The sequence below is a fragment of the Equus asinus genome, chromosome 24, assembly GCF_041296235.1.
Source record: "Equus asinus isolate D_3611 breed Donkey chromosome 24, EquAss-T2T_v2, whole genome shotgun sequence".
Classification (NCBI taxonomy): Eukaryota; Metazoa; Chordata; class Mammalia; order Perissodactyla; family Equidae; genus Equus; species Equus asinus.
The window spans coordinates 31,232,788-31,246,294 of record NC_091813.1 but is presented as its reverse complement, the minus strand read 5'-3'; the positions used below and the strand labels follow the sequence as shown (position 1 = coordinate 31,246,294).

At 35.4% G+C, this 13,507-nt stretch overlaps 1 protein-coding gene across 6 annotated transcripts in view; it reads left to right on the top strand.

Moving 5' to 3' along the window:
• The window catches only part of EPHA7 (EPH receptor A7), a 169,430-nt gene that overhangs the window by 59,213 nt on the left and 96,710 nt on the right, over positions 1-13,507 (top strand). For all 6 annotated transcript variants that reach the window (XM_044757436.2, XM_014850902.3, XM_014850901.3 and 3 more), the window contains exons 4-5: positions 1,202-1,357; positions 2,215-2,550. In XM_044757436.2, coding sequence (XP_044613371.1) covers positions 1,202-1,357; positions 2,215-2,550 — 492 coding nt within the window. The remainder of the gene's footprint in view (positions 1-1,201; positions 1,358-2,214; positions 2,551-13,507) is intronic.

Genomic DNA, 13,507 nt, shown 5'->3' with positions numbered 1-13,507 from the left:
ATCCTCATTAGAAAGGATTGTTCCCCCCCTCCCAAGAGTGAAAATGTGATGAAGTTCCTGAATAATGCCCAAGTTAAGAACATTAAATAAGCCTGAATATAATAAATTAAAAGTTATCAGTGAATTTATGTTCAATATTCACTAATGTTTCTTTATACATATGATATTAATTTCTATTAAATTTGAAGGTCAGTAAAACTTAGATAGTCATTTAATAAATGTGAAGGGTAAATCGAATTCATTTAACATATTCGATATATAATACCATCAATTAATAAAAAGTTGTTGAAATAATGAAAATTTAATTTGGTAAATTTTAATTGAAGATAAATATATAAAATGTCCAGTGATAGTAAATGGTTCGAGGTCACTTGACTGTTTTAATAACAAATAGGATCTGGGTGAGTCAGAGCATCTTCACTAGGAGATGATGGAACCATTCTCTGTACAGTGTTCATTGCTGAGGTAGTTGCTGTGTTACGTAACTGTGCCCTTAACCTCTCCCAGCAGAGAAGAAACAGTTGTCATCTATTTACAATTGATGGCTTTCTCCTTATTTCTGGTGGAATAAATTTCTCCTTTTCATAGGATTTCATTATTTTCAGTAACAAAAGAAGTTCCCCTAGTGGAAAGCAGCCTGCCTTATAACTTAAATTGGTTGAAATTATATCTTGAAGTTTCCTGAAAACTTGGGGGGAATACATTTCTATCACTTGCAGATGAAATTTTTTACGTCATTATTTCTAGTCAGGTAATTAAAATTATTTTAATATTTTTCAATATGAACCAAATTGACACATAAAAAGTTAATTTACAGCTATATTAGATTACAAAAACATACCTTTGAAGTGTGTTAATGCAGATCAAAAAACAAGTTAATTATATTGAAATCAAAGTTACTCTGAATCAAATATCCTAAGATTTTGTCTAGATTAATTATGCTTGTGCTCAGTTTTGAGCTCTAGACTTTGGACTGATGCCAAGTACAGGTGCAAGTTTGCTGTCACTTGGTTTTTATTATTTGGTTTTAAAATGCAGTATTATGAAATTGGGTTATTGATATACACCAAAACAAAATTTTATTGTAAAAAGCTCATTTTTCACAAATCAAACATATTGTATTCTCTGCTAAATACTACTAAAATTTAAAAATGGTTTATTTGCTCTCATGTTCCTGTTTTCACTTTTCTTGCATACCCAGCCTGTGGCCGTGGGTTCTACAAATCTTCCTCTCAAGATCTTCAGTGCTCTCGTTGTCCTACTCACAGTTTTTCTGATAAAGAAGGCTCCTCAAGGTGTGAATGTGAAGATGGGTATTACAGGGCTCCGTCCGATCCTCCGTATGTTGCGTGTACAAGTAAGTTCATAATAGTAAAGAAAGAGGGACTTTCAGATCCTTTCTACTCATCTGTTCTATTAGGACATCGTTGAGATAGGCATCGATTTTGTGAATACGTTCTTAATTATTATTAAATATTTTAAAATTTTCCATGAGCCGATAATTATGGCTGAACAATAATATAAAATAGGTACATCTTACATCATCTTCAGTGTAATTCTCAATGTCTGCAAAATCAGGGTGCATTTTAAGAATATTTTTCACATGTATCTAATAGGAATCCTAAATAAAATGTAAAAGTTATGTGAGCCATACATGGATATGAAATGTGACTAAAAAGTAATGGTTTCTGAATTAAAATTCCATCACTAAATAGAGCAAATCTCACATCTTGGTGCTTCAGTTAATGAATGTTTGAGAGACCGAAATCCAAAGCCGGTCCCAGACACGGCTGTAAATCATTCTCCCACGTTGAGAATGAATAGATGTATTTTCCCTTGTATGGTTAAAAGGGAAACTATTTTTAAACAACTGCACAACTGTTTTTTTAGGTGCATTAACTGTTCTTTTTTAATTGCTTGGAAGAAAAATAGCTAAAGACTGTGGCAAAAGTACAAAGACAGTTGTTATCCTGTTTTCATTTTGACATATTAAATGGAAAATAAATAAAGCCTCTTGCCAAGTGAATTCAAGGAGGCTTTTATATGGCTTCTCTAGGAAAGGTAATGAAACGTTTATGTGAAAGAAAGCATTTCAGCTAGTTTTCTGTATGGTAATTGAGCCACTAGCTTAATGCCCACGCAAATCCTTTCGTTCATTTTTTGTTTGTTTTCTCCGTTTTTGTTTATTTGCTTATTTATTTTTGGTTTCCAAAGGGCCTCCATCTGCACCACAGAACCTCATTTTCAACATCAACCAAACCACAGTGAGTTTGGAGTGGAGTCCTCCTGCAGACAACGGGGGAAGAAACGACGTGACCTACAGAATATTGTGTAAGCGGTGCAGCTGGGAGCAGGGCGAATGTGTTCCCTGTGGGAGTAACATTGGATATATGCCCCAGCAGACTGGATTAGAGGATAACTATGTCACTGTCATGGACCTGCTGGCCCATGCTAATTACACTTTCGAAGTTGAAGCTGTAAATGGAGTTTCTGACCTAAGCCGATCCCAGAGGCTCTTTGCAGCTGTCAGTATCACCACTGGTCAAGCAGGTATGTTTTTGTGTTTGTCTTCACTAAATGAATAATGTGACCACATAAGTGAGTTGTCTCGCTTGAATATTTAGTGAACTTGGGTCCACAGAACTGGATTATTCCAGCTTGTTGATTATTCACACTTTTAACTTTTCTTTGTTATTTCTCCTGTTGCCTGTTCAACCATTCCTAGACTCATTAACATCTCCTCCAGAGATCCAACAGGAGACATAAAAAGGGGTAAATTGTAAACCGGTAAAGAATACTCTAACACAAGCAACTCTGTTGAAAGATGTAGAGGAGGGAGAGTGAAAATATTGGACAAAATAAGATGTAGGGTAATTCTTGGATTTTTACCTTGTTGTGTAGTATGTGCTCATGATGAAAAATCTGCATAATTGGGAAGAATGAAAGAATTGGCTGCACTGTCTCACATAGTGCTAACAATTTTTCACCACATAGAATGTGGTATTTGTAATATATGGTAATTCTGCATTAAAATTTGCATGAGGGAATTTTAAGTTCATGGTAGATTTGTGATCATATTAATGTCCATAATATTGGAATAAGTACTTGGGGGATCTCATGAGGATTTCAAAAGAAATGAATTAACAAATATAATAACAATGATGATTGTGACCTTGTAGCTTAGCCTAAGAGGAATTTTCACTCATTTTCTTAGTGGCATTCGAGATGCCCTCCTCAGTCCTTCTTTGCTGTGGTAAGTATGTTTTGGAAAATACAAATTGGGAAGGAAGTTTCAGAAACTGGAGACTTCCTAAACCTTCAGAAAAAGTCTCATTACTGAAGGAAGTTTGAGAAGTTGAGGGCTTTCTCAACCTTTTGAAAATTTTTGCTCTGAAGGAAGCTGCTATGTAGTTGATATAGCCAAGTGTTCTGTCATCGTCATTAATAAAATGGGACCTGCACTGGAGTACTGAGTTGTGTGAGCATCATAATATGCTTATAACAAGGTCTTCTTGCTCTTTGGCTGGCTGTCAAAAACCAGTATTATCCCAAATTCCTATACATAGACTAATCTAGTCTTCATTTCTACGCCAAATTGAACAAAATGTTACCTATTTAAATTATATCTGCAGAAGGAAAACCATGCATATGGTCTCATGCTTACCATTTTGCACAGATTAGTGGGTTCTTATTCTAAAGATTTCATTCTGATGTTTATTTAAAAGGCTATTGCAAATCAGATCTCCTGTGTAAAAGCAGAAGTCTGGAGGTAAAACAACATAGAAACTTTTAAGTCTTCAAAAATTGGACAAAAGAAATAACTAATTTAACTGATAGTTGGTTTGATTCATTTTATTTACCCTTACCCTATTTGCTGTTCTTTTAAAATGCTGTTGTCATTAGATATTTTTACTTGTGTTGCTTTATATTGAAATTTGTCATCATAACTCTACAGCGGGCGGGTTTGAAACATTTTAGGTTCATGATTGTGACACTAGAGCTATCTTTGGAACCATTAATAGAATGAGCTAGAGTAACTGCTTTATTCCTGCTAATATCAAGTAAAAGAAGGGACATTTTAATTTGTTTTTGAATACTACCTAAAGATGCTAAACTGATGCCACGAATAGAGTCTGCTAAAAAAGCTGCTTTTGAGACCTGTTTTATTGCTCTTTAAATGTCTGTTGTTTAATTTTTTGAGTTAATGCTGCATGGGATAAATAAGTCATATATTTTCCATAAATTCCTGCATCAAATATCTCACAGTAGTATCTCACAGTAGTTAGGTAAAGGCTTCGGGCGTTGATTGTCTTCTGGTTAAGAGCAAACTAGCTTTGTTTCTGAAGGGGGAGGTAATTTACATATGCAAAAATTAGATTTGATGGTTGCACACTCTGTAAATATACTAAAAAAAATATTGAATTATGTACTTAAAATCAGTGAATTTTGTAGTCTGGAAATTATATACCTCAATAAAGCTACTAAAATTTTTAAAATGAACAAATATAATAAAGTTAATAATCAACCTAGGTTTGCACTTTTATATTAAAATATTAATTCCCTATTGTCTAGTCTCTACTACATTTCAAATACTAAAAACCCACATGAATTTACCCTGTTAGCTTTTTCTCCTCTCAAAAAGAAATGCATTGAAATATATTGTTCTGTTGCATTTGTATGCCCATCTTCTCCCACCGTCACCCATGTTTTTGCTCTTTCTCAAGGGGGAATGTTTTGAAACTTTGTCCTTGATCATGACTATCCATGGAAACCTACAGCGATCCTTCTAATTCTCATTCTCCATTAGCCAAACAGCACCGCCTCCCACCTGGTTTATGCCACAGTCACTTCAATGATGAAGTTATTCTGGGTCTCTGGTCAGTTATGGCCCTCATCAGCAACGCACTGATGCCTAGTGTGAAAAGATTTAAGAGAGTCTGCATATGTCTGAGCAAGAATAGAGAGTAAGGATGGAAAAGAGCCAGTGTTTGAAAGGTAGAGTGCACACTGTAGTTCCCTTTCTATTAAGTTTGGAGTGTGGAGCTCAAGACTCCCCATAGCACTGTTTGCGGAAATGGAAGTAGATTGAGGACCCCTTGTCCTTTGCTCAGGGGAGAGCAAAGTGGTTGGTGTTTAAGGACCTGTACTCCAGCCCTGCTTTGCCGCTTAGGAAGTACGTACTCCTGGGTGGATCACAAAAGTTCTACGTGAGTAAAATGGGGATAAAATAATATCTTCCTTCCTGTATTATCTTGGTAAATGAGACAATATTAGAGAAACTTAAAAACTCTGTATTTTCATGAAAATTTTATGGCAATCTGAAGCAAAATGAATGCTGATTAGTCCTCTTTTTCTGTATCTCTTTGTGAATCTGTCAAGGCAAAACACACAAATCTTTATCTATTGCATTGTAGGGGGAAGTAATGTGGGCTCCAAATCGGCAATTACGTGTTGTAACATCAGAGGAGGGAGAAATTAGTTTTGGTTGGCCCGGGTAAAATGTGACTATCATCCGGTCACAAGTTATGTTAAGGCTGAGGTTCTTATTTAAACCAATAATTACCTTTAACATGAGAAGTGTATAGAGAAGCTTAATATGTGCTATTCATATTTAGATAATTTTTGTATTTACTGCCAGGAATATATGACCTACACAAGCTGGCTGAAATATATTCTTTTTGTTGTTGTTTTGTTTTCTTGGGAGTGATATTTACCTATTAAGGGGAAAGTTCCACAAATCAACCTTATGTACATTGGAGATATTTAAGAAATATATAAGTAAGGGGGAAAGGATATGAATTTGATTGATGGCATTAGGATCTTATGTTGGAAGGCTCTCTTGAACAAATATGGTCTTAATAATTACAAACGTATTCTTAAGAGGTGACTATTTTAATGCTACTTTTTTAATATTAATTCAGCCAACTGTATTGGGTAGTGTGTGTCAAGCACTGTGGAGGATGCTGAAGATGGGAAGGTAAAGAAGGTCATCTCCTTATGAGGAGCCCGTATTGTAGCAGATATACATTTAGTTAGACAACTAACAATAGAATACTTGAATATAATGTGATGCATGCTGTAGAACTTTAGGAACAAAATACAGAAGCCTTAAAGAAGGAATGATTCATTCTGTCTGTGGAAGGAAGGGGAGTCCTCAGAGAAAAATTCCAGTCAATCTAGAACTTCAGAGCAGATGCGATTTTGCCAGAAGGAGGACTCGTAGGTCATACTCTAGGCCCCTCAAGAGGACCTCCCCCAATTAAAACATTGTAATTGGCACTACATTCCTTCCACAGACCAGGTACGTTAACACAAAAATGGTCTACAAAGGTGTGAGAGTTGATAAAACAGGTCACCCTAAAATTACTCTCTCTTTCTGTAATACCTTCATTCACTGTTGGATCATTTAAACAGTTAAACAATTTTTAGCTTTGTTAGGAAAGACGACACAAAATTATAATATTTGATCTTTCCCTCAAAGAGACTTCAGGGACTTAGCAATTATTCTTCGGGTCAGTAATCATGTTATGTTGGTTTGTGTCCCTACCATCTAAGGCAGTTCTTTCTGCGTACTGACTGTACAACAAATATTGTGTAATTAATTCCAATGAGGAAACTAGTCATTCAGAAGAAAAGTTAAATGATTATACAAGAATGAAAACATTGAGACATTAATGGAAAAAGCTTAAGATGTGATATTTTTTTGTTGGTGCTGTAGAGTAAATTCTGACTCCTATGGACCCTGTGGACAGCAGAGCAGAACCCTACTTGGTCTTTTTTGCACCCCTTCCAGTGCTGTATCAGACGATACTACACTGCCATTCATAGGGTTTTCATGGCTAGTTTTTTTGGAAGTGGGTGGCCATGTCCTTTTTCCTGGTCTGTCTTAGTCTGGAAGCTCCACTGAAACCTATCCACCATGGGTGACCCTGCTGTGTTTGAAATACTGGTGACATATTTCAGCATCACAGCAACACCTAGCCTCCACAGGATGACAAGAGACAGATGGGTGGTGTGGTTCCATGACCAGGAAACCAACCTGGGCAGCAGCAGTGAGAGCACCGAATCTTAACTACTAGACCACCAGGATTTGATGTTAGATGACTTAATTACTTAATTTTAGACAACTTATTTCACCTCTTTGAACCTGCATTTTCTCTTGAAATAGTATCATGCTGCTTGGCTCCTCATATTATAAAAAATAATCTTTTAGGAGCTGGCCTGGTGGCATAGTGGTTACGGTCACATGCTCTGCTTTGGAGGCCCGGGGTTTGAGGGTTCACATCCTGGGCATGGACCTACATACTGTTCATCAAGCCATGCTGTGGTGGCATCCCACATACAAAATAGAGGAAGATTGGCACAGATGTTAGCTCAGGGACAATCTTCTTCACCAAAAAAAAAAAAAAGAAAACCCCAAAAAATGAGCTTTTAGCTTAATACCAGTTACATTTATTAGAATTTAAAAAAAGAGTGTAAGACTGTTAGGGTACTACAACAATTATAATAATGGCAGTGATGATAAGCATTACTGGTTATTGAACACTTACTATGTTTCTGGTATTTTTTAAATGTAAAATGTACACGAAGCAGAGTGTCAAAATTGAGTCATTAACTTCTTTGGACTCATTTAGTCTTCCTAAGTAATGGAAAGGTTTAGGACAGCAGACTTCTTTTTTTTTTTTTTTTATTGAGTTATTGATAGGTTACAATCTTGTGAAATTTCAGTTGTACATTAATGTTTGTCATTCGTGTTGTAGGTGCACCACTTCACCCTTTGTGCCCATCCCCCACCCCACCTTTCCCCTGGTAGCCACTAAACTGTTCTTAGTCCATAATTTTAAATTCCTCATATGAGTGGAGTCATACACAGATTATCTTTCTCTAACTGGCTTATTTCAGTTAACATAATTCTCTCAAGGTCCATCCATGTTATTGCAAATGGAATGATTTTGTTCTGTTTTGCAGCTGAGTAATATTCCATTGTATATATGTACCACATCTTCTTTATCCATTCGTCTGTTGCTGGACACTTAGGTTGCTTCCACGTAGGACAGCAGACTTCTAAGAGCTCATTTACGTCCATCATTAAATGGACAAAGTCAAAACCCTATACAAACGATACCATTGCGCAGTTCACTGTCGATTGCAAATTATTGACAGCAGATTAATGTGCATACAGGTTCTGTGATTTTTAATGGGATTGTAACTGTTCTCATTCTCTACAAAGCATTGGGAAGGAATTAGGGATGAAAATTGTAGCCTCTTAAAGCAAGATATAGTTCCCAAATTGGTCTCCCGGGGAAGCAGACCCCACGTAGATGGAGGTTAGTGCGCAGGGGCTGTGTTAGGGCATGCACTGGGGTCAGCGCCATTGGCAGAGAGGGGAAGGGAGCAGCACCGAGCAGAGGGGAAGCTGAGCAATGATGCAGTCTCACTGGAATCTCCAGCCAACCCCACAGGGAGCTCTCCACCAGTGAGGGGCATTCAGTTTGTCCGGAGGTGAAGAGAGAGTAGCAGGCTTTTATGCCTCTGTGTTGTCCGGTCATTGGCCGAAGCAAGGTGTCATTTTCAGACAAGGAAATTCTAAAGAGGAGCAGGGAACTGAGGTCTGCCTTCTGGCAGCCGTCTCAGTAGCTGGACAAGGAAGTTCTTCAGTCCTTCACTCAGGGGATGTGGGCAGTCTGTCAGAACACCCGTTACCAATACTTCGCTCATGCAAAAGGATGAGAAGCAAGACTCAGAGTGTGTTTAGAGAATAGTGGTGTAAACTGGATGAATAAAGATTTGTGGGAAGGCCTAATGAGAAAGTTTATTTGTAGGAAGACTGATAGAAAGTGGGGAAACCTGCATGTTTTTGAGCAGGCGAGTGATAAGACTGATCTTGGGTTAAGTTTTAAACTTGTAAACAGAGCATTTGCTGTATTAAATAGTTTGCTAAAAAATATATATATATATATATATATATCTTGCTTAGCCTTGCTTCCTGTGAATAAAAGTATGCAGAAGACATTTTCTGAAAATAGGAAAAGAATCAGCAAATCTGCCATCATAATGTGGAAACATCTTAATTCTCTTCAAAGATATCTTAGAGTCTCTATCAAAAGGAACTATTTTCTTTCTTTCACCATCAATTTTGTTGTATATGAATGAATGATTTATATAGCACTTACATACACATTGTATCATTAAAATTTGAAGTAAATTTGTGTCATTGGTAAGATAAGTATTAATACCATTTACAGGTAAAAAGTTGAAGCTTAGAATATATCACTTTCCAAAGGTCACAGAGTAAATCATACAAGAGTAACCCAGATTATTGCAATCAAGTACACTGCTTACCTCAGACTTATTAAGCATTATGGAATCTTATGGACTGCTATCTTAAAGAATTTAGCTATACGATTCTTTACAGAGTATTTGCAGATTGGTTCAATGGCCTGGTAATAAATTACTGTTCAATGAAAAGGGGACCTACTAAGAAGTGTTATTACTTGATGATATTAATAACAAATAGAATCTCTGAGAGAGAGAACATTGGTAACTATAGTATTTGCCTTCTGGGTATGATTTTATTGCCCTTATTCAAGAAACTTTAAAAGTACTGCATATCTTAATTTGACTAATTTCCCATATGTTTTCAAATGCCCAGATCTTATTTCTCTGTCAAAATTAATATTTCCTTCAGTATTCCCTTTACTTAGCTGTATGTTTATATAGTGTTCCAAATGAAATATAACCATAAAGTTATATAACATTATACATAAGCAAAATTATACAAAAAAAGGACAATACCAAGATTCATTTCCTGTATTTGTCAGAACTATGTTCACTCACTTTTATTAATGTGACTCAGCTGTGACTTTTTCTCATAAATTAACTCAGATCATCTCTTTTCAATGATTTAAAATGGGAGGCCATCAAGTCAGGTGTCCTTTAAGTAAAATAAATTAATTCCATCTAAGTTTACATATTTTGATATTTCTTAGGAATTTATAAACTTGATTTATATTTTAAGGGAGCATAATGTTAAGAAAATATATTTTCTCGTTTGAGAGTATTTACTATATCAAGTAATATTAAATGCAGTAATCTCCATGAGGTGAAACAAGATATAAATGCAAAAAAAAACACCAAAACCACCACCAACAACAGCAAACACATTTGTAGGAATAGGGTTCGTGTTGTTAAAACATACGTACATCCACACACTTATGAAATCTACAGCAGAAAAATCAACTGAATTAGATTCCTTTAGCAGTAAACTGTTCAAAATACGTGTTTCTGTTATGTTTCTCATTATTTTATAAACGTAATGGATCTGAAAGGCAGAGCAGGACTCAGTCATGCTGATTCGTGCCATGAGGCATGACATTTTAGAAATTTATATCCTTTGCTTACCAAGTAGGAGTTTTAGACTATGTTAGTGAAATTTAATTTTCTAATTGAAATTCAAGTATTTTTGTGATTCCATTAGTTTTAAAATATACAAGTAGATACATTTATAGATTTTCTTTAGTGGATATCAGTATTACAACATATATATAAGGATGATTGTTTTGAAATACTATTTCAATAAAATTTTTATTATGGCAAATGCAACTGTGTTGGCATTAATACTGACAACTAGTAGTTGTTGATTAGTTAATATGTGCTGACCACATTACATGTAAAGATTCATAGTCTCTCCACATCCCAAACTTGCAAGAGATATTTAGGAGAAAATTACATCTTTCTGTGATATGGTCTTACAGTAAGTATCTCATGCATTTTTTATAACATTTTTCACATATTATCTGTGAAACGTTTGTCTTTCCTGTTAGACTTCACATTGTAAGAAAATAGTGGCATCTTTATTCTTATTCTCTAGTCTCTGTAGCATGTTGGGACCAGGTCACATGCTTAGTAAGTTTCTTGAATTAAATACACCAATTCTTTGTATATTGTAATGTGAAAAGAGACTTTCTAAGATTATCAGGATTAAACTATAAAGGATTGGTCTAATTCAAGTTCAATAAAATTTTATTTAAATTATGCAATGAATACATAAGATGATTTCAAGTATAAAAATTTTGTGATCTGGTCTTGAAACTATAGATATATTGAAAATCTTCAAATTCTTCAAATGAGTTTCAGGTATAACTTGGTATTTAAATAGATTTAGAACAAAAGCTTAAAGTAATCTTACTATAAAATATTACAGTGCAAATTAACCTTTAATTTTGAAAACTTTTACAATTCTTCATATTTTGAAAGCCTGCTGAAAATAGACAATTTCTATCTTTTAATATGACATTGAATATAGTAGAAGCACAGAGACCAAGATTTGAGATCTTTTTTATTAGTGCTTAGGACTACTATTTTAAGTGCATGACGCTAGCTTTTCATATATTGTTTTAATATTTTTTCCTTTACATAGTGTTTTGACTGCTTAAGACTACAGCACATAGCTGTTCCATGATGTTTCTCAATTAAAATATATATGAAGCGGGCTGGGCTGGTGGCGCAGTGGTTAAGTTTGCATGCTCCTCTTCCGTGGTCTGGGGTTCACTGGTTCGGATCCCGGGTGCAGACCTGTGCACTGCTCATCAAGCCATGCTGTGGCAGGCGTCCCACATATAAAACAGAGAAAGATGGACACGGATGTTAGCTCAGGGCCAGTCTTCTTCAGCAAGAGGAGGAGGAGAGGCAGCAGATGTTAGCTCAGCACTGCTCTTCCTCAAAAAAAGAAAGAAGGAAAGATGTGTAAAGAAATCCCCCTAAGCAACCTGTGTCCTCATCTCTACACCTTCATCTTCATCCCAGCTCCATGCCCTGTAGCGTCAGTATCTTTGGGAGTTGTCAAATCTACCCTTTTCTGATTTTATAAATATTTGTAATGAACTACTTATGCTTATGTTGGGGTTACAGTGTCAGGTTGATCTGCGTACTGTTCAGTGGAAGAATTCTTTGTAGACATTTGAGAGAAACGTAGTATAAGCTATTTTAAGTAGTCCCTCATAGTTTCAGTTTAATACATCTTAATCTTAGATTCATTGATTACAGAATTACTACTTGTGGATAATGATATTTAAGTATCTGGGAAGAAAGAATTAATTTGTGCAATATCTCAGTTGTAATACTGTTATGGACTGAATTGTCTGTGGCCCCCCCAACTCCCCAAATACATATGTTGAAACCCTAACCCCCACTGTGACTATATTTGAAGATAGGAACTATAAGGAGGTAATTAAGGTTAAATGAGGTCATACAGTTGGGGCCCTGATTCTAGAGGATTAGTGTCCTTATAAAAACAGGTACCAGAGAGCTTAGTGTCTCTCGAGGCTCATGCACCAAGGAAAGGCCACGTGAGTACATAGCAAGAGGCCGCCATCTACATCTAAGCCAGGAAGAGAGCCCTCATCAGAATCTTAACATGACCAGACCTTAATTTGGGACTTCCAGCCTCCAGAACTGTGAGAAAGTAAATTTCTGTTGTTTAAGACACCCAGTGTGAGGTACTTTGTTATAGCAGCCTGAGAAAACTCATACAGATAGCCATTCCTGAGACAATTTAGTTCCATCCTATTATTTTGAAGAAAAGTATTTATTTTCCGTATGCATGAAGACATGCACACTTTTGTGGCTATTGTAAGGAGTGGAAGTTGTAGAAATTTAATGCATTTCTATGATTTTTCTCCCTTCAAAAAAGTGCTAAACTTATTTAGTGCGATTGCATTAGTAAGTGTCAGAAAGACCAATAGTAATATTTTGCTTTTGATATCCAAGACAGTTTTTTTTAACAGAGTCAATTCATTATCTTATAAATTATAGAAGCTGCTGCATTGATAGTAGCAAAATATTCAATACAAAGTAAGTTATGAGTTTTGTCTCTGAGTTTTCAAGCTTGAGCAAATTCGTTGTATTCTTGGCAATTTTAAACCAGCAATTTCTACATGATTAAGAAATGAGTGCTGTTTCAGGATTTTCTAGTGGAAAAGTTTTATAATTCTATATTTTGGAGATTTAAATTTGTAACTTGTTAAATTTAAGCGTCCTCTAAATAAGCTCTTCAAAAAATATATGACTTCCCATCAGAATCATTATCCTGGAATAGTCCATAATGATGGAATTATGTAAAGTAATTCTTATTATATGTATTGCCCTTAATAGGACATCCTTCATTTTGCTACTGTCAGTTTATCACATGGAGATTATAGCGAATTGAAAATGCATCCACTAGAACATTATTTATAAAGAAATATCCCATTTTAAAGTCAAGAAGTTTGTTCAAGTGAGCTATAGCAAATCTGTTTTAACTGAAATGTGACTCACCAGGCCACCTGCTTTACTTTTAGGGGGAAAAAATACAAAAAGCATGTTAATAGCACAGACTTAAGTAAAATACACAAATTCTTTTCAGGATACAACCCTGGGTCAATATATATGAATTCAGTGTCTTTTTCTGGAGGTATTTCACAATTATTAATAATAAAATAATACGATATGTGTAATATGGTAACATGAC